General features: G+C 74.2%; 4 protein-coding genes across 4 annotated transcripts in view; all 4 read left to right on the forward strand.

Annotated features, from left to right (window-relative positions):
- Positions 1-949: 949 nt before the first annotated feature.
- Positions 950-9,536, forward strand: LOC311219989 (nuclear receptor ROR-gamma-like; the record flags this gene model as incomplete). The annotated part of the gene is made up of 11 exons (XM_084303343.1): positions 950-1,022; positions 5,573-5,658; positions 5,789-5,930; positions 6,328-6,552; positions 6,608-6,708; positions 7,035-7,154; positions 7,245-7,377; positions 7,874-7,981; positions 8,072-8,182; positions 8,715-8,824; positions 9,381-9,536. The coding sequence occupies 11 exons, from the start codon at positions 950-952 to the stop codon at positions 9,534-9,536; spliced, it is 1,365 nt and encodes a 454-aa protein (XP_084159469.1).
- Positions 9,537-9,935: 399 nt separating this feature from the next.
- TDRKH (tudor and KH domain containing) lies at positions 9,936-14,125 on the forward strand. Its single transcript, XM_084303452.1, is given in 14 exon segments — positions 9,936-10,115; positions 10,644-10,750; positions 10,839-11,046; positions 11,390-11,529; positions 11,607-11,871; positions 12,149-12,244; positions 12,247-12,314; positions 12,415-12,587; positions 12,777-12,841; positions 12,947-13,081; positions 13,300-13,431; positions 13,533-13,641; positions 13,799-13,893; positions 13,999-14,125. Coding segments are annotated over 11 exon segments (1,476 nt in total). The 5' UTR covers positions 9,936-9,997; the 3' UTR covers positions 13,401-13,431; positions 13,533-13,641; positions 13,799-13,893; positions 13,999-14,125.
- A 606-nt stretch (positions 14,126-14,731) lies between these two features.
- MRPL9 (mitochondrial ribosomal protein L9) lies at positions 14,732-17,010 on the forward strand. The gene is given in 8 exon segments (XM_084303249.1): positions 14,732-14,877; positions 14,989-15,148; positions 15,402-15,526; positions 15,690-15,743; positions 15,942-16,043; positions 16,271-16,354; positions 16,783-16,828; positions 16,831-17,010. Coding segments are annotated over 8 exon segments (738 nt in total). The 5' UTR covers positions 14,732-14,793; the 3' UTR covers positions 16,914-17,010.
- Positions 17,011-19,158: 2,148 nt separating this feature from the next.
- Positions 19,159-25,423, forward strand: part of CELF3 (CUGBP Elav-like family member 3) — a gene marked incomplete at both ends in the record, with an annotated part of 8,436 nt that continues 2,171 nt past the window's right edge. Inside the window, 18 exon segments of the mRNA XM_084303111.1 lie at positions 19,159-19,186; positions 19,189-19,253; positions 19,255-19,303; positions 20,739-20,818; positions 20,820-20,822; positions 22,207-22,255; positions 22,631-22,707; positions 22,709-22,723; positions 22,725-22,742; positions 22,744-22,762; positions 22,834-22,913; positions 23,698-23,790; positions 23,796-23,840; positions 24,367-24,379; positions 24,382-24,402; positions 24,405-24,503; positions 24,923-25,072; positions 25,151-25,216. Of these exon segments, the coding sequence (XP_084159237.1) occupies positions 19,159-19,186; positions 19,189-19,253; positions 19,255-19,303; positions 20,739-20,818; positions 20,820-20,822; positions 22,207-22,255; positions 22,631-22,707; positions 22,709-22,723; positions 22,725-22,742; positions 22,744-22,762; positions 22,834-22,913; positions 23,698-23,790; positions 23,796-23,840; positions 24,367-24,379; positions 24,382-24,402; positions 24,405-24,503; positions 24,923-25,072; positions 25,151-25,216 (970 nt within the window).

Raw genomic sequence — 25,423 nt, forward strand, 5'->3', positions numbered from 1 at the left:
TGGGGTTTGGGGGCGTCGCGCTGTGGGGTGGGACCGTGGGGCCTGACCCTGACCCTGACCCTGACCCTGACCCTGACCCTGACCCTGACCCTGACCCTGAGCCTGAGCCCCCTTCCCCTGTCCCCAGCCCCATTTTGAGTCCCCCATCCCCTGTCCCTGTCCCCAGTCCTTGTCCCCAGCCCCCTATGGTGCCCCCAGTCCCCGTCCCCGTCCCCATCTCCCCCCCTCCTGTCCCTGTCTCCCCCCCCTCCTGTCCGTGTCCCCCCCACCCGGGGGCTGTGGGCGGGGCAGGGGCAGTGCCCGGGGGAGGTGGTGCGGTGGGCGTGGCCTGAGGATGTGGGCGGGGTCAGGGACACGGGGCGGGGCCTGGAGGGGGTAGGCGTGGTCATGTACGGGTGGGCGGGGCTATGTGGAGTGGGCGTGGTTACGATGGGAGTGGGCGGGGCCGGGCGCCCCCCCCCGCGCCCCCCGTGGACCCCCGGACACGGACACGCGTGGCCGCCCCCCCCCCCTCGCCCCCCTCGTGGCGCCCCGCGGCCCCCCCACGGGTGAGTCCCGCGCCCCCCTCGCACATCGGGGACCCGGTGGGGGCCCCACGGGCGCCCCCCACGCGTGGGCACACCGGGGATGCGCGGGTCCCACGGGCGCCCCCCGCAGCCCGGCAGGGAGGGGGGGGTCCCGACGCCTCCCCCCCGGGGCCGGGGGTCTCGGCTCCCCCCGCTGCCGCATGCCCCGTGGGGGGGGGGGGGTGTCCCGTGGATCGCGCGTGGCCGCGGCCCCCCCCCCCCCGTGGCACGTCGGGGTCGGAGCGGTCGCGGGGTGGGGGGGGTTGGGGCCAGCCGCGCCCCCTCCCCCCCGTGCCTCAGTTTCCCCCCCGCGGCGCCGTGGAAAGTCGGAAATTTCCAGTGCGTGGGGCCGGGGGGGGCAGGATGCCGGGGGGGGGGGCAGGATGCCGGGGGGGCCCCGGCGCCCTTATAACGCCCGGCACCGCGCCGCCCGCGCCGCCACCGCCGCCATGCGAGGTAGGGCCCGCGCGGGGGGCTGCGGGCGGGGGGCGCGGGCGGGCCGGGGGCTGCGGGCGTGCAAGGGAGTCAGAGCGGGGGTGCACGCGTGGGAAGCAGGGTGGGGTGAGCACACGCGTGTGCGTGCACGGAGCTGTGCGTGCAGGTGGGAGCAGCAGGGTGGGTGCTGCGGTGTGCAAGGAGGGGGGTGTGCAAGCGTGTGCAAGAGGTGGGTGCTTGGGGAGCGGTGGTGTGTGCGTGCAAGCTGGAGGAGCCTGCATGAGTAAGTGTGAGTGTGTGAGTGTGCAATGCACGGGGAGTGCATGTGTGTGTGCAGCTGTGGAGGACCGTGGAGGGTGTGCGTGTGCAAGCTGGTGGAGCAAAGAGCGTGCAAAGGGGTGTGGGGTGTGTGCAAGAGGGTGGGCTTGTGAATGTGCACGCTGATGGCTGTGGGCACGCGTGTGCAAGCGTGTTGGGGCAGGTCTGTGCGTGTGCAAGTGTGAAGGAACAGGAGAGGGAACGCGTGTGCACACAGCCCTACAGAGTCTGGGGGCAAAGCTGGGTGTGGGCACACAGGGGGTGTGCGTGTGTGCGTGCACGCGTGTGGGCACAGCGAGGTGCTCGTGCAAGCAGGAGGGAGCATTTTGGGGGTGTGCACGGTGAGTGTGCCCCACGGGAACATGGTTGTGTGCAGGGGCAGTGTGCAGGCAGGCGTGTGCGTGTGTGAGCACACATGTGTGTGCACAGATGCATGGCTGCGTGCACAGGAGCGTGCACATGCTTGTGCAAGCACAAGAGCGCTGTGAGCCACCAGTGCCCTGTGCACCACGGGTGCTGCCGTCACACGGGTTGTGCAGCTCACACGAGCGTGTTGGCACAATCACACCCCCACAGCGTGCTCCGGGGCACACTTTGGCTGTGCACACACAGCAGGCTGTGCACACGCGTGTGCTGGCGTGTTGCCACATGTGCATGCGTGCTGCTGCGTGTGCACACCGCAGCGTGTCCCTGCACACACCTAAGCAGCGTGTGCACGCGTGTCGGGGGGTGCACGCGTGTCGCCGCATGTCCCAGCCGTGCGGCGGCCACCGGCAGCCCCCTCCCCTCCCTGCGGCGGCAGCGCCGTGCGCCCCAGCACCGCCAGCACCCATGGGTGCCCCCCGCACCTGCGGGGCCGGGCACACGCGCGTTAGATGTGGTCGGTGCCGGCAGGTGCACGGGGCCGGTGCAGGTGACGGGGACGGGGACGGGGACGGGGACACGCAGGTGGCTCCGGGCAGCAGCCGCAGCCCTGCACGGGCGCAGAGCCACCACCACCACCCCCCCGGCCCCGCCGCCGCCCCCCGGCCACCCCCCGGTCCCTGCTCCATTGGCACCGGGGATGCCGAGGGTGCAGCTGCCCCGACTCCGCGTCCCCAAGGGGGGCCCCACGAACCCATGGGGGCCCCGTGGCCCCACCGGTGGCCCCACGCCGGGGTTTTCTCCGCCGCTGCCGCCGGTGCCACCCCCGCGTCTGGCCCGGGGCGGAGGGGACCCGGCCGCCACCGCTGAGTCACCGCCCAGAGGGTGGCAGGACCCCCGCCGGCGGGGAGGGCGCGGGGGTCCCGGGGGTGCCGCGGTGGAAGCCCGGGGGGTCCCGGGGCTCCGGGTCCTCGCCCAAGCCACTTCCCGCTGCGTCACGGTGTCTTGGCCCGTGCCGTGATGCGCTGGCCTGTGCCGTGGCGTGTTGGCCCGTGGCACGGCGTGTTTTGCCGTGACGTGTTGGGCTGCGCTGCGCTGTTGGGGGGTGGGAGCCCGGCCCCGAGGTACCCCCCGCATCGCAGGGTCACTGGGTGCCCACAGGGACCAGTGGGTCCCCATGGGGCTGGTTGGTGCCAGTGGATGCTGGTGGAGCTCACTGGGAGCTGGTGGGGCTTACTGGGAGCTGGTGGGGCTCGCTGGGTGCCAGTAGGGCTCCCTGGGTGCTGTTGGGGCTCACTGGGTGCTGCTGGGGCTTACTGGAAGCTCGTGTGGCTCACTGGGTGCTGGTGGGGCTCACTGGGAGCCAGCAAGTCCCCAAGGGACTAACGGGTGACTGTTGGGTGCTGGTTGGTGCCTGGGGGGCTGAAGGCCACCAGCGGGTGCCCACAGGGCCACCGGGTCCCCCACGGGGCCACCAGGTCCCCCACGGGGCCCATGGGTGCCCCTGGGTCCCCGCAGGGTTCAGTGGGTGCCAGTGGCACCGGTGGATGCCAGCAGGTCCCCATGGGGCTCACGGGTCCTGTAGGGTCCCTGCAGCGCTGGCGGTGCCGGTGGGTCCCCAGGGTGCCAGGGAGCACCCAGGGGTGCCGGGAGCAGCCGGCGCCGTGGGAGCAGCGGGTGCGGGCAGGTGCTGGGGGGTGGGCGGCCGGGCGAGACCTCGGCGACCTCTCGCCGGCGGTTCCCGGCAGGAGCGGCACCGAAACGGCGCTTCCTGGCAGCCGCCGGCATCGTTGAGTAATGCGGGCGCCGGGCCCGGCTGAGTCAAAGCCCCGAATTCCCGGGGCCCCTCCGGCCGCCGCCGCCGCGGGGGTCCCGGTGCCCAGCCCCGGATGCGAGGGCGGCCTCCCCCCCCCCCCCCGGCCCCAAAACTGGGTCGGGTGGAAAAAGCCGACGAAGCGGCTTCGGCCCCGGGAGGAAGAGGTGTGCGTGTGCGTGCGTGCACCGGCGCCCAGGAGCGTGCACGAGCCTTGGCGGGCGTGTTCCGGCGCGTGCAAGCGTGCACAAGTGTGTGTGTGTGTGTGTGCGGGTAGCAGCGTGTGCAAGTGTGTGTGACATGTGCGAGCACTTGTTTGTGTGTGTGTGTGTGTGTGTGCGGGCACGGCCGTGTGCGAGCTTGCACAAGCGTGCAGCAGCTTGCAGGGGTGTGCCCAGGTGTGCCCGGCTCTCCTTGAGTGTGCACACGCGTGTGCAAGGTGTGAGGAGCAGACACGTGGGTGATGAGCTGGTGGCTCTGGGGGACCGGAGCCGTCCCCATCGCCCTCACCGGGCTTTGGGGCTCTGGGTGCTGCTAACGAGGCCTCGTTAACGAGCCGCGCTCCCGGTGCCTGTACTGGGGGCTGGCGGGGTCTGGGGCACCCCCTGGGGCTGGGGTCGTGTCCCCCCCCCCCATCCCCCTCGCAGTGTCCCCTTGGCTCTGGTGTCACCAGGGTTGAGCCTTTGGTGCCCCCCAGCACCCCCAGCCCAGTGTCCCCCATCTGTGGTCCCTGGGGCAGCCCCTGTCCCCGGCGCCCCCACCCCTGGTGGCTCCGGTGTCCCCCACCCCGGTGTCCCCATCCCTGGGGGTCCCCATTCTTGGGTGTCCCCATCGCCCACCCCGGTGTCCCCCAACCCCGGTGTCCCCATCCCTGAGCGTCCCCATCCCCGTGTGCCCCCCACCCCGTCGCCCCCTCCCGTCCCCCCTCTCCGTGGGGTGCCCCACGGGCGCAGCGGGGCCGTGGCGGGCGGCGGGCGCCTTCCTGCGAGGTGGGGCCGTGTCCCAGTTGTGGCTTCGCCGGCGCTCGCTGCCGCTGTGGTTTCGGCAGCCGCCGGCCCCGGGCACCCCCCGGACCCCCGCGCCCTGCAGGGCCCACCCTGGGGGGGACACGGGGGGCACCGGGAGGCCATGGTGGGGGGTGGGGTGGGGCTGAGCCCCTTGGGGACATCTGAGGCCGGGGGGGGGCTGTGAGAGCCAGAGGGGCCGCAGGAGCCCCAGGGTGCCACGTGAGGCCCTGGGGTGACACGTGAGCTGCGAGGGACACGTACACCTATAGGGACACGTACGCATATAGGGACCGTGGGAGCTCATAGGGACTGCGGGAGCCTATAGAGGGTCCGTGGGAGCCAATGGGGGTCTGTGGGAGCCAATGGGGGTCCGTGGAAGCCTATAGGGACCATGGGAGCCTATAGGGATCATGAGAGCCTATAGGGACCGTGGGATCATATAGGGACCATGGGAGCCCATAGGGCCCGCGTGCGTTCCTCTGGGCAGCGAGGGAACCCGTGAGTGCCACGTGAGCCCTGTGGGGCCACGGGAACCCACAGGGCGAGGCGAGGCCGTGGGAGACGTGAGCCCGCAGGGAGCGCCTACGGCCACCGCGGCCACGTGAGCCCGCGCGGTGACACACGCGGACCCACGAGGGACACGTGAGCCCGGTGGGGACACGTGAGGCCCTTGGGGACAACGGAGCCTACGTGGGACCTGCGAGGCACCTACGTGGGGCAGCTGAACCCATAGGGGCCGTGGGATCCCATAGGGGCTGTGGGATCCTATAAGGGCCCTGTGAGCCCATAGGGGCTGTGGGATCCCACGGGGGCCATTGGATGCCAAAGGGACCCCATGAGTCCACAGGGGTCCTGTAAACCCACAGGGGCCCTGGGATCCCATAGGGGCCCCATGAACCTATAGATGCCCTGGGTGCCTGCTGGGGACACGTGGTTCCCCGTGGGACGCAGGAGCCCCAGGGAGAGCACTTGGGCGCCCAGGTGGCACGGGGTGGTCCCATAGGTGGCAGATGGGGACCCCGTGAGCCCAGGGGGGCCGTGGGCACCCACGCGCTGCCTCCCGCCCGCAGCCCACATCGAGGTGATCCCCTGCAAGATCTGCGGGGACAAATCCTCGGGGATCCACTACGGCGTCATCACCTGCGAGGGCTGCAAGGTGAGCGCGCTGCGGGCACGGGGGGCACCGGGGGTGCTGCTGGCGGCACCGCGGTGACCCCCCGGCGTGGTGCTGACCCCCCCTGGTATTTTTGGTGACCCCCCCCCCGTGGCGGTGCCCCCCGGTGCAGGGCTTTTTCCGGCGCAGCCAGCAGGGCAGCCTGAGCTACGCCTGCAGCCGGCAGCAGAACTGCCCCATCGACCGCGCCAGCCGCAACCGCTGCCAGCACTGCCGCCTGCAGAAGTGCCTGCGCCTCGGCATGTCCCGCGACGGTGGGTGACCCCCCCGAGACCCCCCCCAAATGTGAACCCCCCCCCCAGCAATAGGGGGGCAACCCCCGCGTATCGCTGCATGCGCCCCTATATAGCTGGGTGCCCCCCATCATAGGGTCCCCCCTGTTGCTGGGTGCCCCCCTATTGCTGGGTGCCCCCCCAGCACCGCTCCCCCCTGACCCCCCCGAGGACCCCAGGGCCCATTTGCCCCCCCGGGGAAGGAGGCGGGGGGCATCTGGAGGCAACAGGGACCAGGGACCCCACACGTGGGGCTGGAAAGCCGCGGTGCCGGGGCTATGTGGGGCTGGGGGTCATGGGGGGGCACGCACCCACGCGTGTCCCCACGTGTCCCCACGTGTCCCCATGTGTCCCCACATGTCCCCGCGTGTCCCCGCAGCCGTCAAGTTCGGCCGCATGTCCAAGAAGCAGCGGGACCGGCTGCACGCCGAGGTGCAGCAGCAGCTGGAGCAGCGGCAGCGGGAGCGGGCGGCCCAGGGGGGCGCCGCCTTCGCCCTGGGGCTGCCGGGGTGCTGCGGCCACCCCCTGCCCCCCACCGGCACCCCGGGGTGCCCCGGGCCCTGCGAGGGGAGGGCCGCCTGCAGCCCCGGCACAGAGGCGGAGGGCGAGCGGCGGGAGGGGGCCGCACGGGACCGGGACCGGGATGGGGACGGGGACAGGGACGGGGACAGGGACAGGGACAGGGACGGCCCCAACCTGTGCCCGTGCCCCGACGTCGGCAGCGGCCTGGAGTCACCCACGTGCTCCGGGATGGAGATTGGTGAGTCGCCGGGCTGGGGCTGACACCCTTGGGTGCTTGGGGGTGGTGGGTGCTGGCACTGTCAGCCATGGGTGCCACAAAGTGGGGGGAGCTGGGCCCATCACCCTTGGGTGCCACAAGTTGGTGGGACACGTCCCTGTCACCCATGGGTGCTCGATGGTGGTGGGACCCAGCCCCATCACCCTTGGGTGCCACAAACTGCTGGGAGCCGGCACCCACGGGTGCTCGGTGTTGGGGCAGCCGGCCCCGTGGGTCCCCATGGATCCCCATGGGGGGGCTGCCCCCGGCCGTGCCCCCCCCCTGCCACCACCCCGGTGCCCGCAGAGCTGCTGGCGCAGGACGTGCTGCGGTCGCACCGCGAGACCTCGCAGCCGCGCGCCGAGGAGCTGCAGCAGCGCCGCTGGGACACCTTCAGCCGCGAGGAGATCTGCGCCTACCAGAGGAAGGTGGGACCCCCCCCCCCCGGGGCGCTGGGTGCTGGGTGCTGGGTGGGGGGCTGGGGGGAGCCGCGAGGTGACGGAATGGGGGGGCCGCAGCCCATGCAGGAGATGTGGGAGCGCTGCGCCGGCCGCCTCACCGAGGCCATCCAGCACGTGGTGGAGTTCGCCAAGCGCCTGCGCGGCTTCATGGAGCTGTGCCAGAACGACCAGATCGTCCTCCTCAAGGCCGGTACGGCCCCCACGGACACCCCCCCGGACCCCCCCCCAGCACCCATGGGTGACACGGTCCCTGCAGGCTGCCGCGGTGCTGCTGGGGCAGGGCAGTCCCCCAGGGATGGGGTGGTCCCGGCACGGGGGGTGGCGGTGGGTGCTATGGGGTGCGCTGGTCCCAGCGGGGTGGTGGGGAGAGCACCCAGGGGCCACGGGGACCCTGCTGGGGAGAGGGAAGTCCCCAGGGTCCCCCAGGGAGGTGACAGTCCCCAAGGGACCCAGTAGAGAGGTGGCAGTCCCATGGGTCCCAATTGGGAGGTGACAGTCCCAAGGGTCCCCCTGGGGAGGTGGTGTCCCCAAGGGTCCCTTTTTGAAGGTGACAGTCCCCAGGGTCCTATCTGGGAGGTGGCAGTCCCAAGGGCTGCTGCCACAGGGGCACCCCCCCCCTCCCAAACTGCACCGCGGGGCCCTGGCTCGGGACCCCCCGGTGCCACCATCCCCGTCCCCGTCCCCAGGCGCCATGGAGGTGGTGCTGGTGCGCATGTGCCGGGCCTTCAACCCCGACAACCGGACCGTGCTCTTCGAGGGCAAGTACGCGGGCACCGAGCTCTTCAGGTCCCTGGGTAGGGACGGGGACACCGGGGGGACACAGGGGGGATGCGGGGGGGGTGCCACGTGCCCCCGGGGGGGCCGCTGACGAGGGCTCCCCCCAGGCTGCCACGAGCTCGTCGGCTCCATCTTCGACTTCGCGCAGAGCCTGTGCGCGCTGCGGCTCTCGGAGAGCGAGGTGGCCTTCCTCTGCGCCATCGTCCTCGTCAACGCCAGTGAGGGCCCCCCACCCCCCAAACCTCCCCCAGCCTTTGCCCAAATCCCCGCCCTTTTGTCCCAAAGCGGGTGCTGGGTGGTGGGGGTGGGCGTCCTGGCCCCAGTGTGGTCCCTGTGGGGTCCCCACCCTGGTTCCCTGTCTTGTCCCCATCCCACGGCTCCCTGTCCCCGTCCCCGTCCCTGTCCCCGTCCCGTTGTCCCCATCGCTGCGCTCGTCCCACCCCATCATGGTCCCAGCACTGTCCCCATGCTCATCACCAGCCCCATCCCTGTCCCAAACCTGTCCCTGTCCCCATCCTTGTCCCTCTCCACCCCCATCCCCCTGCCCATCACATCCCGTCCCCACACCCATCCCACCCCAACCCCATCCCACCCCGACCCCATCCTCATCCTGTCCCTGTCCCCATCCTTGTCACCAGCCCCGTCCCTGTCCCAGATCTCTTTGTCCCCATCCCGTCCCCATGCTCACCCTGTCCCCCCCGTCCCCCCCCGTCCCCCGCCCGCCCCCACGTGCCGGTGCCGTGTCCGCAGACCGCCCGTGGCTGCAGGAGCAGGCGAAGGTGGCGCGGCTGCGGGGGCGCCTGGAGGTGGCCTTCCGCCTGCTGCTGCGCCAAACGCACCGCGAGGGGCTGCTGGCCAGGGTGCGTGGGGAGGGGGGGCGGGGGGGGCCGGGGGGGCACCGGGGGGTCACCAGGGGGGCACTGGAGGGGGCACAGGGGGGCACGGGCATGGGGGTGTTGTGGGGTGCATGGGGGGTGCCGTAGGGTATGGGGGTGCCGGAGGGTGCTGTGGGGGGTGCCGTGGGGTATGGGGGGGTCATTGGGGGGGTGGTTGTGGGGGTGGTGGGACATGGGGTGTCGGGGGGGGTTGAAGGGGTGCCATGGGGGTGCCATGGGGTGTTGGGGGGGCAGAGGGGTGCTATGGGGGAGTGCTGTGGGACAGGGGGTGTCACGGGGGGGTCAGAGGGGTGCCATGGGGGGGTGTCCTGGGACATGGGGTGTCATGGGGGGGGTCAGAGGGGTGCTGTGGGTTGGGGGGTGCCGTGGGGGGTGCCCGGCCATAGGGGTGACCACAGGGGGCTGCCCCGTTCCTAGCCCCAGCGGCTCCCACGGGGTCCACGCGTGCCGTGTCCCGGTCACCCCCCGGGTGTGTCCCCCCCCCCCCAACCCCCCCAGTGACACTCGTGCCCCCCCCCAGCTGCCCCCCGCGGGCCGCCTGCGTGCGCTGTGCTCTCAGCACGTGGAGCAGCTCCAGGCCTTCCGCCGCCTGCACCCGGGGGCGCTGCCCGCCGCCTTCCCCCCCCTCTACCGGGAGCTCTTCGCCGCCGACACCGACGCCCCCGGCCCCCGCTGAGCCCCCCCGGGACCCCCCCGGGACCCCCCTCCCCCGGGGGCTAATAAAGGATTTGGGGGGGAAACGGCGGCGCCGTGGGGTCTGTCACGCGTGGGGGGGGGGGGGGGGGCACCGAGGGGGCACCGGGGGGGGGGGACACGCGTGGGGCCCCCCTCGCCCCGCCCCCAGCCCTGGGGGCGGGCCCACGCGCCTTCTCCCCCCCCAGCTACTCTCCCATTGGCTGCGGCGGGGCCCCCGCGCGCCTCCCATTGGCCGCTTCATTCCGAGGCAGGTGCGCGGCCCCGCCTCCTTTCCTCGCCCCCCTGCCTCCCGATTGGCGGGGCGGGGGCGGAGCGGCGCGCTGATTGGCTGGGGGCGGGCGGGGGGCGGGGCTGGCGGCGGCGGGGAGCGGGAGCGGAGCGGGCGCGGCTCCCACCCCCCCCCCCGGTGCCGGTGCCGGTCCCGGTGCCCCGGGCGGGGCCATGGCGGCGCGGGGGGGGCCGGGGCTGAGCGGGCTGCAGAAGGCGGCCGTGCTGCTGGGGCTGCCCGCGGGCGCCGCCGTGCTCTACATCGTGTACCGCCGGTACCGCGAGGGGAGAGGTGCGTGCGGGACCCCCCCGGGCGGCGGGAACCCCCCTTGGGGACCCCCCTTGGGAACCCCCCCCCTTGGGAACCCCCCTCCTTGGGGACCCCCCTCCTTGGGGACCCCCCTTGGGACCCCTCCTGGGGACCCCCTCCTTGGGGATCCCCCTTTGGAACCCCTCCGTGGGACCCCCCAAGGGACCCCTCTTTGGGAACCCTCCTGGGGACCCCCCCCTTGGGACCCCCTCCTTGGGGACCCCCCCTTTGAACCCCCCCCCCCCCCAGGCACTCCCCTCCTTTTGGGGTCCCCCTGTTGCCCCCCCCTCTGGGGACCCCATTCCCCTTTGGTGATCCCCCCCCCTTCCCCCTTAGTGACCCCCTCTCCTTAGGGCCCCCCTCTCCCCTTGAAGACCCCCCCCTTTTGGGCACCGCCCCCCTTTGGGGACCCCTCTCCCCCTGGGGACCCTCCTCCCCTTTGGAGACCCCCCTTGGGGCCCCCCCCTCCCCCCGGTGACCCCCCCTTTGCCCCCCCCCCCCGGTGCCCAGAGGACCGCGCGACCTTCGTGGGTGCCGAGGAGCTGGAGGCGGAGGTGCGGGTGCCGCGCGCGGCCGTCCGGGCGCTCATCGGCCGCCAGGGAGCCACCATCAGGAAGGCGAGCACCGGGCAGGGGGCACGGGGGGGCTGGGGGGGCTTCGGCAGGGCCCCCCCGGGGCTGACACCCCCCCCCCGCTGCCCCCCAGCTCCGGCAGGAGACCGGGGCGCGCATCGCCCTGGAGGAGGAGGAGGAGGAGGAGGAGGAAGGGGGGGGCGCGGAGCGGCTGCTGCTGATCGCGGGGTCCCCGGGCCAGGTTTGCCGGGCCCAGGCCGCCGTGCGCCGAGTCCTGGCCGACAGCGCCCCGGTGCTGGAGCAGCTCCGCGTGCCCCACACGGCCGTGGGCAGGATCATCGGTACCGCACGGCCCCGCAGTGGGGCTGGGGGCTCCGCTGCTTCCCACCGGGGTGGGGGCGGCTGGGGCTGGGGGCTGTGGGACCAGAGGATAAGGGACCGGGGGCTGTGGGACTGGGGGCTACGGGACCAGGGGCTACAGGACTAGAGGGGAAGGGAACCAGGGGCTATGGGACCTGAGCCTACGGGACCAGAGGATAAAGGGATCGGGGGCTATGGGACCATGGGCTATGGGACCGGGGCCTATGGGACTGGGGGCTATGGGACTGGAGCCTCCGTGGGGAGCAGGAGCCATGGTCCTGGGGCTGCAGGCGGTGGCAGCCCCCAGCCCCGGGGTCCCCGCAGGCCGCGGCGGGGAGACGGTGCGGAGCATCTGCCTCAGCTCGGGGGCCAAGGTGCAGTGCGAGCGCAGGAGCGAGGCCGGCACGGCCCCGACACGGCTCATCCGCCTCTCGGGGACACGGCGCGAGGTGGCGGCCGCCAAGGTGAGCGGGGCCCGCGGGGCTGGGGCGGCCCCGGGGGTGGCACGGGCACGGCCCCCCCACCGTCCCCGTCCCCACAGAAGCTGATCGTGGAGAAGCTGCTGGAGGACGACGCCTTTCGGAAGGAGCTGGCCCGGGCGGCGGCGGCGCGGGGCCACCGCAAGCAGCCCCTGGGCAGCCGCAGGGAAGCGGCGCTGCCGGCACCCCCCGAGCACGGGGACGGGGCCGGGGCCGGGGGCGTCGCTGCCCTGCTGGGTGAGGGGCCCCCCGAGGAGCCGGGGGGGCAGAGCGAGACCCCGGAGGAGCTGGCGGTGGGGGTGGAGGTGGCGGTGCCGAAATTCGAAGGTAGGAGATGGGGTGCCTCGTCCCGGGGGGGCTGCAGTGGGGGAACTGGGTGGGTGGGAGGGCTTGGGGGGAGCTGCGGGGTGCTGCGACCCTCCTGAGTGTCCCTGGGGGGCTCCGTGCCCCCCGGTCCCACTTGGGGAGCCCAGCGGGAGCCGCACGAGTCCCCCGGGAGCTCCGGGGCGCGTCCCTGGGCAGGATGCAGGCTCAGCTCCTGCCCTCGCTCACCCCGGGCTCCCCCTGGGGACCCCCCCCGGGGCTCCCCTCCCGCATCCCGCAGTTCCCAGCCCCGAATTCGGCTTCCCCGCGGCCGAGCCCCTGGAGGTTTACGTCTCGGCTGCCGAGAACCCCGAACACTTCTGGGTGCAGCTGGTGGGGAGCGCAGCCTGCAGCTGGACCAGCTGACGGCGCAGATGTCGCGCTACTACGAGGGCAGCGGCCGCACGGTGAGACCCCGGGGGGGGTCCCAAACCCCCTGCACCCCCCCCCCCCAAAAAAAACCACGCGCCCCGGCCCCGTGGGGTGCATCGCTCCCCGTCCCCGCAGGCGGAGCTGGCGGCCGTGCAGGCCGGGGACATCGTGGCCGCTCCCTACGGGGCCGACGGGGCCTGGTACCGGGCGCGGGTGCTGGGAGCGCTGCCCGGCGGCGGCTGGGACCTGTACTACGTCGATTTTGGGGACAACGGCGAGGCGCAGCCCGGCGCGCTGCGAGCCCTGCGGTGAGCGGGGGGGGGGGGCACGGGGATGGGGCTCCCTCGACGCCCCCCCGGAGCCCTCGGGGGGTCTCGTGGCCACCCTGCTGGGGAGGGGGCTCTGTGGGGTGTTGGGGGGTCCCAGCAGCCCCAGGAAGTTGGGAGCCCCCAGGGGGGCTGCTTGGGGTCAGCCTGGTTTATTTCCCCCCCCCCCAGGAGCGATTTCCTGAGCCTCCCCTTCCAGGCCATCGAGTGCAGCCTGGCCGGCGTCGTGCCCGTGGGTGAGTGGGGAAGGGGCACGGCGGGGACGGGGGGAGGCCGAGGGGTCCGGGTCCGGGTCCGTGACCTGACCCCACTCCATGGGGCCCCCCCCAAACCCCCCAAAGGCACCGAGTGGGCCGAGGCGGCGCTGGACGCGTTCGAGCAGCTGACGCACTGCGCGCGCTGGAAGCCGCTGCGGGCCAGGGTCTGCCGGCCGGCGGGGACCCCGCACGTGGCCGCGCATCTCCCTGAGCCACGAGGTCAGCCTGGCCCCGACCCCAAATCCCAGACCCAAAACTCCTCATCCCAGCCCCAAACTCCTCGTCCCCAACCCTCAGACCCCAAACTCCTCATCCCAGCCCCAAACTCCTCGTCCCCAACCCCCAGACCCCAGACTCCTCGTCCCAGCCCCAAAGTTCTCGTCCCTACCCCAAACTCCCCCCCCTCCCCATACCCCGGCCCCGTTCTCGTCCCCCAGGACCTCGACGTCGCGGCGGAGCTGGTGCGGTTGGGCCACGCTGCGCCACGGCCACGGGAGGAGGAGGAGGAGTGGGAGGAAGAGGAGGCGGCAGGGGATGAAGCACTGCGGTGGGGGACAGAGACCACCCCGGTGAGAGGACCCGTGGCGGGGCGGCTGCTGGGGGGGGTCCCGGTGTGCTCAGCCCCCCGTCAGGCAGGGCCGGGGCCGGTAACGGGGCTGTTCCCGTGCAGGAGGACGGCACCGGAGCCTCCCTGGAGAACCTCCCGGAGCCCCGGGGCAGCCCCAGCGAGGAGCCCCCCACCCCGGTGCCCCCCACCCCGTCCTGCCTCAGCCCCCCGGGTAAGCAGCGACCGGGCAGGGCTGGCCCCGGTCCCCGGTGGGGGGAGGAGAAGGGGCCGGGGTGTGCCCCGGCCGTGCTTTGGGGTGGGGGGGTCCCGGGTCCCGGGTGGGGGGTCCCGGGGTAGGGGGGCCCCATCTCTGACCCCCCTCTCTGCAGAAGGCGGCCCCGTGTCCGGCAGCGGCGCTGTCCCGGTGGCGGAGGGGAGCTCCCCGTGACCCCCCCGGGGGCAGGAGGCGGCCGGGCACCCTCAGGTGGGTTCCCCCCACTCCCCCCGTTCCCCCCCCGCTGCCCCCGTGCGGGGCTGAGCCGGGGGGGCCTCACTCTCCCCCCCCCCCCCAATTTCTCCTTGCTCCCAGGGCTCGGGGCACCCCCCGGAGGCAGCCGCGGTCCAGGGAGAATTCGGGGCCGCAGGGATCGATGCCGGCCCCCCCCCCAACCCCCCCCCGGGGCTGCGGGGACTCCCCCCTGTACCCCCGGTGCTGCCCCGGGCCCGGGGGGGAGGTCCCGGCCACCGGCCCCCCCTCGGGCCCGTTGGGGGCCCCGTTCGGTTGCGTTTTGTTGTTGTCACCCCAGCCCCGTTGTGCGGCGGGGGCAGATTCGGTTCAATAAAGTTCGGTTCCGGGCCCCGGTGCCTCCTGAGCCTCCCCCCCCCCGTTACCACCGGGCCCCAACGGGTGCCACCGGGGGACGGCAGCGCCGGGCTCTGCCCGTCTGGGTTCTCGGGGGGGGGGGCAGCCGGTACCGGGCAGCCCCGGGGTGTGCGGGGCCGGACCCTCGGGACCGGCTCCATCTCAGAGCTCTGCCCCGGGCGGCACCGGCCCCGGTCCCGGTAGCCCCGGGGTGCGACGGTGCCTCCGAACCGGAGCTTCCCCCGCCGGGACCGGGGAGAACCGGGGGGAACCGGGACGGGGCCGGGGAGGCGGCGTGGGGTGGGGGGAGGTGGGGGTGGGCGGGGTCCCGGTGGGCGGCACCGGACGCAGGCGCTCTGCGGGCAGCCCCCGGTGGGGTCCTCGCGCCCCGCCGAGCAGCCCGGTGTGTGGGGGGGCGGGGTCGTTCTGCGCAGGCGCGTTGCTCCCTGGGCGCAGGCGCGCGGCGGGGCAGCCCCGCGGAGGGGGCCTCGGGGGTCCTCGCGGCGCCGGCTGGGGGCGGCCATGTTGGGCCCGGTGGCGGCGGGGGGCCGCGGGTTGGCGGCCGGCAGGGCCCTGAGCCGGGCCCTGAGCCTCAGCCACGGCCGGGTGAGGGCCGGGGGCTCCGGGGGGGGGGCCGGGGGGGGGCCGGGGGGGGGAGCTGGGAGCTGCCCGGCCTGACCCGTCCCGCCCCGTTCCTCCCGGTTCCCCCCCCCGCAGGGCACGGTGGTTGTGGAGCGCTGGTGGCCGGTGCCGCTGAGCCGCGAGGGGCGGGCGCCGCGGCTGCACCCCCGGCGGCACCGCGTGTACCGGCTGCTGGAGGACGGCAAGCACCTGCCCAAGGCCGAGCTGGAGCTCATCCTCACGCGGGCCGTGCAGGGTACGGCGGGGGGGGAGGGGGCCGGTACCGGGGGTTCTGGGGGGGTTGGGGGGGCTGGGGGGGCTCGGGGGGGTCCCGGTGCCGTTACCGAGAGCCGCGAACCCCCCGGTGGGGCCCGGCTGCGGCCCCGGGACCGGTTTGGGGCTCGCTCCCGGGGTGCGGCGGGGTTTGGGGCGTCCCCACGGGGGAGGGGGTTGGGGTCCCCCCACCGGGCTGCCCCCCCCCTGACCCCGCCGCCGCCCCCCCCCCCCAGGGTTGGGGACCCGCGGTGACACCGTGCTCGTGAAGAAGTCCCTGGGGCGCAACAAGCTCCTGCCGCAGGGGCTGGCCGTGTACGCGTCCCCCGAGAACAAGAGGCTGTTCGAGGAGGAGCGGCAGGTGAGGACCCCCGGGAACCCCCCCCGGGAACCCCCCCCGGGAACCTCCCCCCCCGGTAACGAGCCCCAGTCCGGGGCAGGGGGGTGCCGGAGGGGCTGCGGGGGGCTCTGGTCCCGGTCCCGGCCCCCTCCTGAGCCCCCCCCTCGGTCCCGTTCCCCCGCAGCAGCAGCAGGAGGCCGGGACAACGGAGGTGACGCAGACACAGAGCGGAGAGAAGGTGAGGGGGGGGGGCGGGGGGGGCACGGGGGGGCTCGGAGCACAGAGCCCCGGCCCTGACCGGCTCCTCCATCCCCCCGGGACGGCTCCCCCGGGAGCCACCCCGCTGCCCTCTGACACCTCTGCCCCTCCCCGTGCCCCCCCCGTGCCCTTCCCCGCCGCCCCCTGCCCCCCCCCCCGTGTCCCCCCCCCCCCCCAGACCCTGCAGTTCCTGCGGAGCTGCCGCCTGGAGGTGGGGATGAAGAACAACGTCCGCTGGGAGCTCACCCCCGACATCGTGGCCCGGCAATTCCTGCGCAACGTGAGTGCCCCCCCCCCGCCTGCACCCCCTCCCCCCGGGGGGGCCCCCTGCTCACCCCCCCCGGTGCAAACGGAGCTGTGGGGGGAGGCCCTGAGCCCCGCCAGGCCAGTGCCTGGGGGGGTGCGGGGATGGACGGGGCTCTGAGGGGCTCAGACGTTAATGGGATTGTGGGGGGGGGCACGGCCCCCGGTGCTGCCCCCCCCTCACCCCCTGCCCCCCCCCCCCAGCTGCGTGTGGCCGTGCCCCCCCACGCGCTGCGGCTGCCACCGGAGCCCATCACCAGGTGGGGCGAGTACTGGTGCGACGTGACGGTGAGTGGGGGGGGGTCCCGGTGGGGCTCCCCCACCCCAAAAAACCTCAAAACCCCTCAAACCCCCCCCCAAACCCTTCCCTGCCCCCAGTGCTGGTGGTCTGGCGCTGCCTGGGTGCCCCCCCCAAATGGCAGCACCCGACCTCCAGCATGGGCAGGGTGTGTTGGGGGGGGAGTGCCCCCATTTTGGGGTTGGGGGGGAACGCCCTGATATTTTTTTTTGGGGGGGGGATGCCCTGATTTTCTTTGGGGGGGGGGACGCACCCATCCCTGTGACCTAGAGGGATGAGAGCCCCTCCCTGCGTCCCCCGGGAGCTCTCCCCGTGCCCCCAGGAGCCCCCAAAGCCACAGGGGGGGGGTTCTGAGGGGGCCGGACCCCGGTCGCAGGGGGGGGGCTCCCCCCTCCTGACCCCCCCCCCGATGCCGCAGGTGAACGGGCTGGACACGGTGCGCGTGCCCATGGCGGTGACGGAGTTCTGCGGCCACGGACGCGGCGCCGCCGGGAGCAGCGGGCCCGGCAGGAGGCTCTGCTGGCGGCCAAACGCGAGGAGCTGCTCTGAGCCCCCCCCCCCTGGAACGGGCCCCCCCCCACAAAAAAAAAAACCTCCCTCGGTGTCTGCCCCCCCCCCCCGTGGTGAATAAAGGGCTCGGCGCCGACCCCAGCGTGGTGCAGCCATGGGGACTGGGGGGGGTTGGGGGGTGCTGGGGGGGGGTGCTGGGGGTGGAACAGGCTCCGGGGGGGGGGGGCAGCGGGGCCCCCAAATGCCCTCACACCCCCGGGGGGGGCGTTAAAACACAGCACAGCGCGGGCGGTGAGCGGGGTTTATTGCCCGTGCCCCCCCCCGCTGCCCCCGTCAGCCTCCAGCTCCTGGCGGACCCTCGCGGGCAGCTCGGGGTCGGTGAAGTATTCTGGGGGGGGGGGGCGAGGGGGGGGGTGTTGGGGGCCTGCCTGCCATCCCTGGGGGGGGGGGTCACCCCCTCCTGGACCCCCCCCCCCCCAGCCCGGGGGCAGCCCCCAGCCCCTCACCTGCAGCGAACTCCAGGACGTCGGTGGGGCCGGTGCAGCATCACCGCCCTGGGGGGGGGGGGAAAGGGGTGAGGGGGGGACAAAAAACGGGTGGGGGGGGCACAGAAAGGGGGGGGGGGGGCACAGAAAGGGGGGGGCCCCACCTGAGGAAGCCGCGCAGCAGCACCCCCACGGCCGGCTGTGCCCGCAGGTAGCGCTCGCTGGACAGGCGCAGGGACGGCTGGGGGGGGGGGGAGGTGTCAGTGTGGGGGGGTGAATGTCACCCGTGGGGCTGCCCCCACCCCCCCGTGTCACCCGGCACCCCCCCCCCCAGTGTCACCCCCCCCCGTGTCCACCCCCGGTATCCCTCCTGGCACCCCCCTTGTGCCACCCCCCCGCTGTTATTCCCCCCATGCCCCCCCCCCCATGCCCCCCCTCCTGTGACCCCCCCGTGCCCCCCCAGCCTGTTCCCCACCCTGTGCCCCCCACCAATTCCTCCCCCCGCCACCCCTCCCGTGTCCCCCCCCCTTTCCCACCCCCCAATACCCCAACCCCGTGTCCCCCCGACCCCCCCCCGCCCCCCAATGCCCCCCCCACCCCGTACCCCCCCCGGTGCCCCCCCCCGGTGCCCCCCCCACCTCCCCCCCCCTCCCCGTTTCGGTGCCGCCATCTCGGGCCGCTCGGCGCCGCGCGTCGCCATGGCAACCGGGGCGGGGGGGCGGGGGCGTTCCGGGGTGGGGGGGGGCTGCCCCGTGCGCGTGCCCGCGGGGGGGGGGGGGGGGGCGGCGGGGGCGCGCATCTCCCTGCCTGCACGGCCCCCCCCCCCTCCCCCCCACCCCGCGCGTGCCCGTGGGCCCCCGCGCCTCTGCTCCGGGCGTGGCCGCGTGCGCGTCCCCCGCGCCCCCCCCCCGCCCACGCGCGTCCCCGCCCCTCGCGTGCCCCCGCCCCGGCCCCGCCCCCCCTCACCCCCCACCGGGGACAGCTCCGGGGCCGCGCGCACCTCGCACGGGCCGGGCACGCGCACACGGGCACGCGCCCCCCGCCCGGGCACGCGCCCGCCCCGCGCCCCCCCCCCCCCCTCCCCTCGACCCCTCCCTGCCCCGGCGCTGCCCATCCCGGTGCCGGTGCCGCTCCCGTTCCCGGTCCCGTCTCTGCCCCCCCCCCGGGCAGCCAAGCGGCGAGCGGGGCTCGGGCCCGTCCGCAGCCGGTACCGGGGCTGCACCGGGAACGCGGCCGCCATGGGCCGGGCCGGGCGCTGAGCCCCCCGCGCCCCCCCGCTCCCCCCTCCCACCGCCGCCACCGGCACCGCGGCGCCCCCCCCATCCCCCCCCCCCCCCCCCCCCCAAAAAAAAAAACCCTCCTCCCCCTCCCCCTCCCCTCCCGCCCACACCGGGGGGCTCCGGGGCGGGGCGGGCCCGGGCTGTGCCGGCAGCCGCCGGGGCCGCGGCTCGGGAGCCCTTCGGGAGAGCGGCCGGGATCTACCGGGAGCGCCCGGGAGCGCCGCCCCCCGGGCAGAGCTGCCCCCGCCCCCGCCGCGCCCCGTCCCCGGAGCCGGAGCCGAGCCCCGGGGGCCGCCTCGTCCTTTGTGTGCGGCGCGGCCGGGCCGGCACCGGGCACCGGGAGCCGGGCACCGGGCACCGGCACGGGCACCGGGAGCCGGGAGCTGGGCACCGGGAGCCTCCCGGCGGCATCCGCAGCATCGAGCCCCGGCGGCGGCCCGAGCCCCGGCGGCGGCCCCGGGAGCGGCGGCGGCGGCGGCGGCGGCGGCAGCGGGGCCCTTGGCCCCCCCCGGTGTCCCCATGAAGGAGCCGGACGCCATCAAACTCTTCGTGGGCAGATCCCGCGGCACCTGGAGGAGAAGGACCTGAAGCCCATCTTCGAGCAGTTCGGCAAGGATCTACGAGCTCACCGTCATCAAGGACAAGTACACCGGCATGCACAAAGGTACGGCCCCCCCCGGGACCCCACCGGGACCCCCGGGACCCCCCCGGGACCCCCCGGCACCGCCACCGCCACCGGGAGCCGCCGCCAGCCCCGGCACGGCCCCTGCGCGCGGCCGCCGGCATCAGCGGAGCCCCCCCCCCTCCCTCACCCCCCCCCCCCACGTCGGGCGTCGGGGGCAGCCCCGGGTGGTGGGGGGCAGGAACGGTCCGGGCACAGCCCCAGCTGCTGGGTACCCCCCCCATAATCTGGGTACCCCCCCCCATAACGTGGGTACCCCCCCCTAATCTGGGTACCCCCCCCAGCCAGCCCCATAGCCTGGGTACCCCCCCCATAACCCGGGTACCCCCCCAAATCCAGCCCCACAACCCGGGGGCAGCCCCATACCAGCCCCATAGCTCTGGGTGCCCCCCCCCCGTACCCAGCCCCAGGCACCGCACACACCATCGGGGGGGAGGGGGGGGGCGAGGAGCGGCCGTACAGGAGGTGGGGGCGGCGGGGGGGGGGCTCGGGGTGCTGCGGGGGGTGTCGGCTGCTGGGGGGGGGGCGGGGGGGGTGAGGGGAGCGGGGTGGGGGCGTGCGATGGGTGTGGGGCGTGCGATGGTCGCATGTAGGGTGTGCAATGGGGGGGGGGAGCGTGGTGGTTGTATGGGGTGTGATGGGTGTGGGGGGGGGCGATGAGCGTGTAACGGGTGTGGGGGGGGGCGATGAGTGTGTAACGGGCGTGCAATGGGTGGAAATGGGGCGTGCAATGGAGTGTGGGGTGTGATGGGTGTGGGGGTGTGTGCAATGGGTGTGGGGGGCGCACGCAGCGGTTGTGTACGGGGTGTGATGGGTGTGCAGTGGGGGTGCAGTGGGGGTGCAGTGGGGGTGCAGCGGTTGTTTATGGGCTGTGATGGGGGTGTGGGTGTGCGGTGGTTGTGTACAGGGTGTGATGTGTGGGGGGGGGCGTGCAATGGCCGTGTGTAGGGTGTGCGGTGGTTGTGTACGGCTGTGATGGGTGTGGGGGTGTGCAACGGGTGTGTGGGCGTGCGATGGTTGCGTACGGGTGTGATGGGTGTGCGACGGGTGTGCGACGGGTGTACAACGGGTGTGCAAGGTGCCCAATGGGTGTGTGGGTGTGCAGTGGCTGTGTACGGGGTGTGATGGGTGCCCAGTGGGTGTGCAATGGGTGTGCAATGGGTGTGCAAGGTGCGGGTGTAGGGGTGCGGGTGTAGGGGCGCGGGGGGTGCCCGGTGCCGTGGGCCCCGCGGCGTCTCCCAGGCCCTGGGGCTGGGCCGGGCCGGGCTGAGGCTGGGGGGGGGGGGGGGGGGACACAGACACAGGGGACACCCCCGAGGGGTCCCGGCCCCGGAGCACGGCCCGGGGGGGGGTGTGTGTGTGTGGGGGGGGGGGGCAGGACGGGGCCGTGCCCCCCCAGCGCCCGCTGTGCCCCCAGGATGCGCCTTCCTCACCTACTGCGCCCGCGAGTCGGCCCTGAAGGCGCAGAGCGCCCTGCACGAGCAGAAAACGCTCCCGGGGGGTGAGTCCTGGGGGGGGGCACCCCCCCCACCCCCTGCATCACACGGCCCCCCCCCCACCCCCACCCACCCCACACATACACCAGGGAGGAGCCTGGGGCCCCCCGGTGCCTTCACCCTCCCCAACGTCCTCACCCCAAAATAGGGGCCCTGAGGGGGGGGGGGGTGTCCCCGGTGCCCCCCCCCCCCTCCCAACATCTGCCCCCGGGGGGGGGGCGAACCCCCCCGAGAGGGGCCCGGCGCTAACGAGGCCCCGGCGCTAACGAAGCGCTGCCAGGCGGGCTAACAAAGCCACCGGGGGGGGCGGAGGGGGGGGGCTGCCTTTATTTGTAGCTCCGAGCATTTTGGGTGCCCCCCCCCATGAATTTTGGCCTGGGATCCCCCAACCGCGAGGATGCCGGGGGGGGGGGGTTGGGGGTCCCCGTCACGGGGGGGGGGGGGCACAGCCTGGTGGCCCCCCCCTCGCTGTCCCCAGGGAGCTTTGGCTTCGCTGGGGATAATCCGGGGGATTGGGGGCCGTAAATCCCCGCGGGGGGGGGGATTATTTTGTCGGGGGGGGGGGGGGGAATTAGGGGGGGCACCGCCCCAGCAACCGCCCCCAGCGGGGATGGTACCGGGGAGGGGGGCAGGAGGCAGGGAGGGGGGCCCCGAGCTGTGCCATGAGGGGGGGGGGGTTGGATTTTTTTTTTGGGGGGGGGGTCTGATGGGGTCCCGGAGCCCAATGCCCCCCCTCCCCTGATCCCCCCAGGGCTGATCCCGGGATTAGCGGGGGATTAGCGCCCCCCCCACCCCCCCGGGGGGGGCATTTCCAGCACCATCTGGGGCCGGAGGGGGGGGGGGGGGGCACAACCTTCGCTTTCTGCTTGGAAAAACCGGGGGGGGGGGCGAGGGGTGAGCCGGGGCTGAGCCCCCCCCACAGCCCCTCCCCCATCCCGGGGGGGGGTTCTGCGCCCCCCCCCGCCCCCCCCCGCCCCCCCCCCGCCCCGTCATTGTTTATGGCGGCGCTGCTGATGTCAGCGCGTTGCCGGGCAACGGGACGGGGAAATTGGGGATGAGGAGGCGGTTGCCATGGAGCGCGGGCCGTTGCCATGGTTACCGCGCATCTGTGCCCTCCCCCCATCCCCCCCCCCCCCCGGGGGGTTACCGGAGGGAGGGGGGGGGGGGGGCAGTTACCGGTGGGGGGGGGTGGGGGGGGGGGGGGGGGGCGCATCCCCGGGGTCCCCCCCGCGGTTGCCCGGTAACGGGACGCGGTGACGCGGCGTTGCCATGGCGACGGGAGCATCTGGGGGGGGTGGGAGGGATGGGGGGATGGGGGGGGTCGGGGTTCTGTGGGGGGGGGGGGTCCGAGGGGGGGGCTGTGCCCCCATCCCGCGCTGTCGCCCCCAGATGAACCGGCCCATCCAGGTGAAGCCGGCCGACAGTGAGAGCCGAGGAGGTGCGGACACCCCCCGAGACCCCCCCCCGGACCCCTTTGGGACCCCCCCCGGGGACCCCATCCCTGGGGGTCTCATCCCGCCCCATCCCTTGCCCCCATTCCCGGGGGTCCTGTCCCATCCTGTGCCTCCACCCGCATTCTGGGGGTCCCATCCTGTCCCCCCCCCGGGTCCCCATCCTGGGGATCCCATCCTGGGGGTCCCTTCCTGTGCCCCCACCCCTACCCCAGGGGCCCCATCCCAGGGTCCCACCCCAGAGGTCCCACCCCGGGGGTCCCATCCAGGGGTCCCATCCCGAGGGTCCCACCCCATCCCACCCCATCCCATCCCACCCCCGGGGGGGTCGCCCCCCCCCCACGGCCGCGCTGTGCCCGCAGAGGACCGCAAGCTGTTCGTGGGGATGCTCAGCAAGCAGCAGGCGGACGAGGACGTGCGCAAGATGTTCGAGCCCTTCCGGCACCATCGACGATGTGCACGGTGCTGCGCGGCCCCCGACGGCACCAGCAAAGGTGGGGGGGGCTCCGTGGGGCCGGGGGGGCGCCGGGGGGGGCGCTGACCCCGCTGACCCCGCCGCCCCCAGGCTGCGCCTTCGTCAAGTTCCAGAGCCACGCCGAGGCCCAGGCCGCCATCGCCGCCCTGCACGGGAGCCGCACGCTGCCGGTGAGACGCCCCCGGCCCCCCCGACCCCCCCGTGCCCCCCCCGCCACTGCCCCCCCACTGGCACCGTCCTCATGGCCACCGTCGTCCCCAACCTGCAGCATCCCCCGCCGTGCCCAGTGCCCCCACCAGCCCCACAGCACCACGTCCCCGTCCTGTCCCCATCCCAATCTCATCCCATCCCCATCCCATCCTAAATCCCAGCCCAATCCCATCCCAGCCCCACCACCATCCCCATCCCATCCCCGTCCCAATCTCATCCCATCCCCATCTCATCCCAATGCCATCCCAGTCCCAGCCCCATCCCCATCCCAATCTTCGTCCCCTCCCAGCCCAATCCCAGCCCAATCGCAGCCCATCCCCACCACCATCCCCTCCCCATCCAATCCCCACCTTTATTCCCTTCCCATCCCATCCCATCCCATCCCATCCCATCCCATCCCATCCCATCCCATCCCATCCATCCCATCCAATCTTCATCCCATTCCCATCCCATCCCCTCCTAAATCCCATCCCATTCCATCCTATCCCCATCCTCATCCTAAATCCCTACTCCATCCCAGCCCATTCCAGCCCATCCTAAATCCCATCCCCATCCTGTTTCCATCCTGTCCCCATCCTATCCCTGTCCCCCTCCCATCCCCATCCAACCCCACCCCATCCCATTCCCATTTTGTTCCCATCCCATCCCCACCACCATCCCCACCCCATCCCCATCCCACTCTCCCCACCCCGTCCATGCCCGGTGACGCGGGGCCGTGCCCCCCCCTGCCCCCCCCCCCCCCAGGGCGCCTCGTCCAGCCTGGTGGTGAAGTTCGCGGACACGGAGAAGGAGCGGGGGCTGCGGCGCATGCAGCAGGTGGCGAGCCAGCTGGGCATGTTCAGCCCATCGCCCTCCAGTTCGGCGCCTACAGCGCCTACACGCAGGCGGTAGGGGGGGGCACGGGGGGCACGGGGGGTACGGGGGGGGGTGGACCCCATGTTGGGCGAGGGTGGCCCCAGGGACTATTGGGGGGTAGGGGGAGACAGACCCCTGATGGACCCCGAGGTCCAGGGTGGGGAAGTGGTGGGGGGGTCATGGGGACACAGGGGGGTCATGGAGATGGGGGGGTCATGGAGATGGGGGGGTCATGGGGACGTGGTGGGGACAGGAGGTGGTGGAGCTCAAAATCCAGGGTGGGGTCATTGGGGGGTGGGCACGGGGAGATGATCGGCCTCAGCATCCTGGGGGGGCCACAGGGGAAAAGATGGGGGCCCCATGGGACAGGGAGGGGACACGAGGGAGATGGGGGGGGCCACGAGGCACATGGGGACCCCTGGGTGACACAGAGGGGATGAGGACCCCCATGGAGGGCCCGGGATGGGGACCCCGGGGTGACAGCCACTGGGGGGGGGGTCCCGCTGCCCCGGGGGGGTGCCGGGGGCCGGTGCCCGGTGCCAGGCGCTGTCCCCGCAGCTGATGCAGCAGCAGCGGCCCTGGTGGCCGCGCACTCGGCTACCTCAGCCCCATGGCCACCATGGCCGTCCAGATGCAGCACATGGGCACCGTCACCCCCAACGGGCTCATCGCCACCCCCCTGCCCCCCTCCTCAGGTCGGTGCTGCGGGGGGGGGACAGGGACGGGGACACGGGGCGGGAGGGGGCTGGGGGGGGACACCGGGGGTGGGGGGCACTGGGAAAGGGGTGGGGGGCAGCAGGAGCAGAGATGGGAACACGAGGGATGGTGATGGGGAGGTCGGGGGGGCACCAGAGAGGTGGTGCCAGGATGGGGACACGGGGGGGGCGCGGGGGGACCTTGGGGACATGGACCCCATGTGGGGGGGGGGGACGACATGGAGGTGGCACCAGACCCGGAGCCACCAACCTGACAGATATTGGGGCCGGGGAGGGGGGGCACAGAGGGATGGGACTGCTGGGGGTGGCCGTGCCCCCAGGGCGCGGTGACGAGGGGCAGGGGCAGGGTGCGAGGTGCCCCCCCCCGGGCCGGGGGGGTGACGGGGGTGTCCCCGCAGGAACCAGCACGCCGCCGGCCATGGCCGCCACCCCGGTGCCCGCCATCGCGGCCCCGCTGAGCGTCAACGGCTACAGCCCGGTGCCGGCACAGCCCGCGGGGCCGCCTGCCCCCGAGGCCGTCTACGCCGGGGGGGTCCCCCCGTTCCCAGGTGCCCGCCGCCACCCCCCCCCTGCCCGCCCCCCCCCGCTGCCCCCCGCCGCCCCTAACAGCCCCCGCTTTGCCCCAGCCCAGAGCCCCGCCGCCCCCGGGGACCCCCTGCAGCAAGCCTACGCCGGCATGCAGCACTACACAGGTCAGGGGTGCTGGGAGGGGCGCTGGGGGGTACTGGGGGGGGTACTGGCTGCACTGGGTGGGCACTGGATGGTGTTAGGTGGGTACTGGGGGACACTGGGAGGGTGCTGGGAGGTACTGGAGGGCTGTTGGGGAGCACTGGGAGGCATTGCGGCCACTGGGGGGGCACTGGGGGGGCATTTAAGAGCCCTGGGTGCAGCTGGGGGTG

The sequence above is a fragment of the Netta rufina genome (assembly GCF_964035555.1).
Source record: "Netta rufina genome assembly, chromosome: 29".
In the NCBI taxonomy this organism is placed as follows: domain Eukaryota; kingdom Metazoa; phylum Chordata; class Aves; order Anseriformes; family Anatidae; genus Netta; species Netta rufina.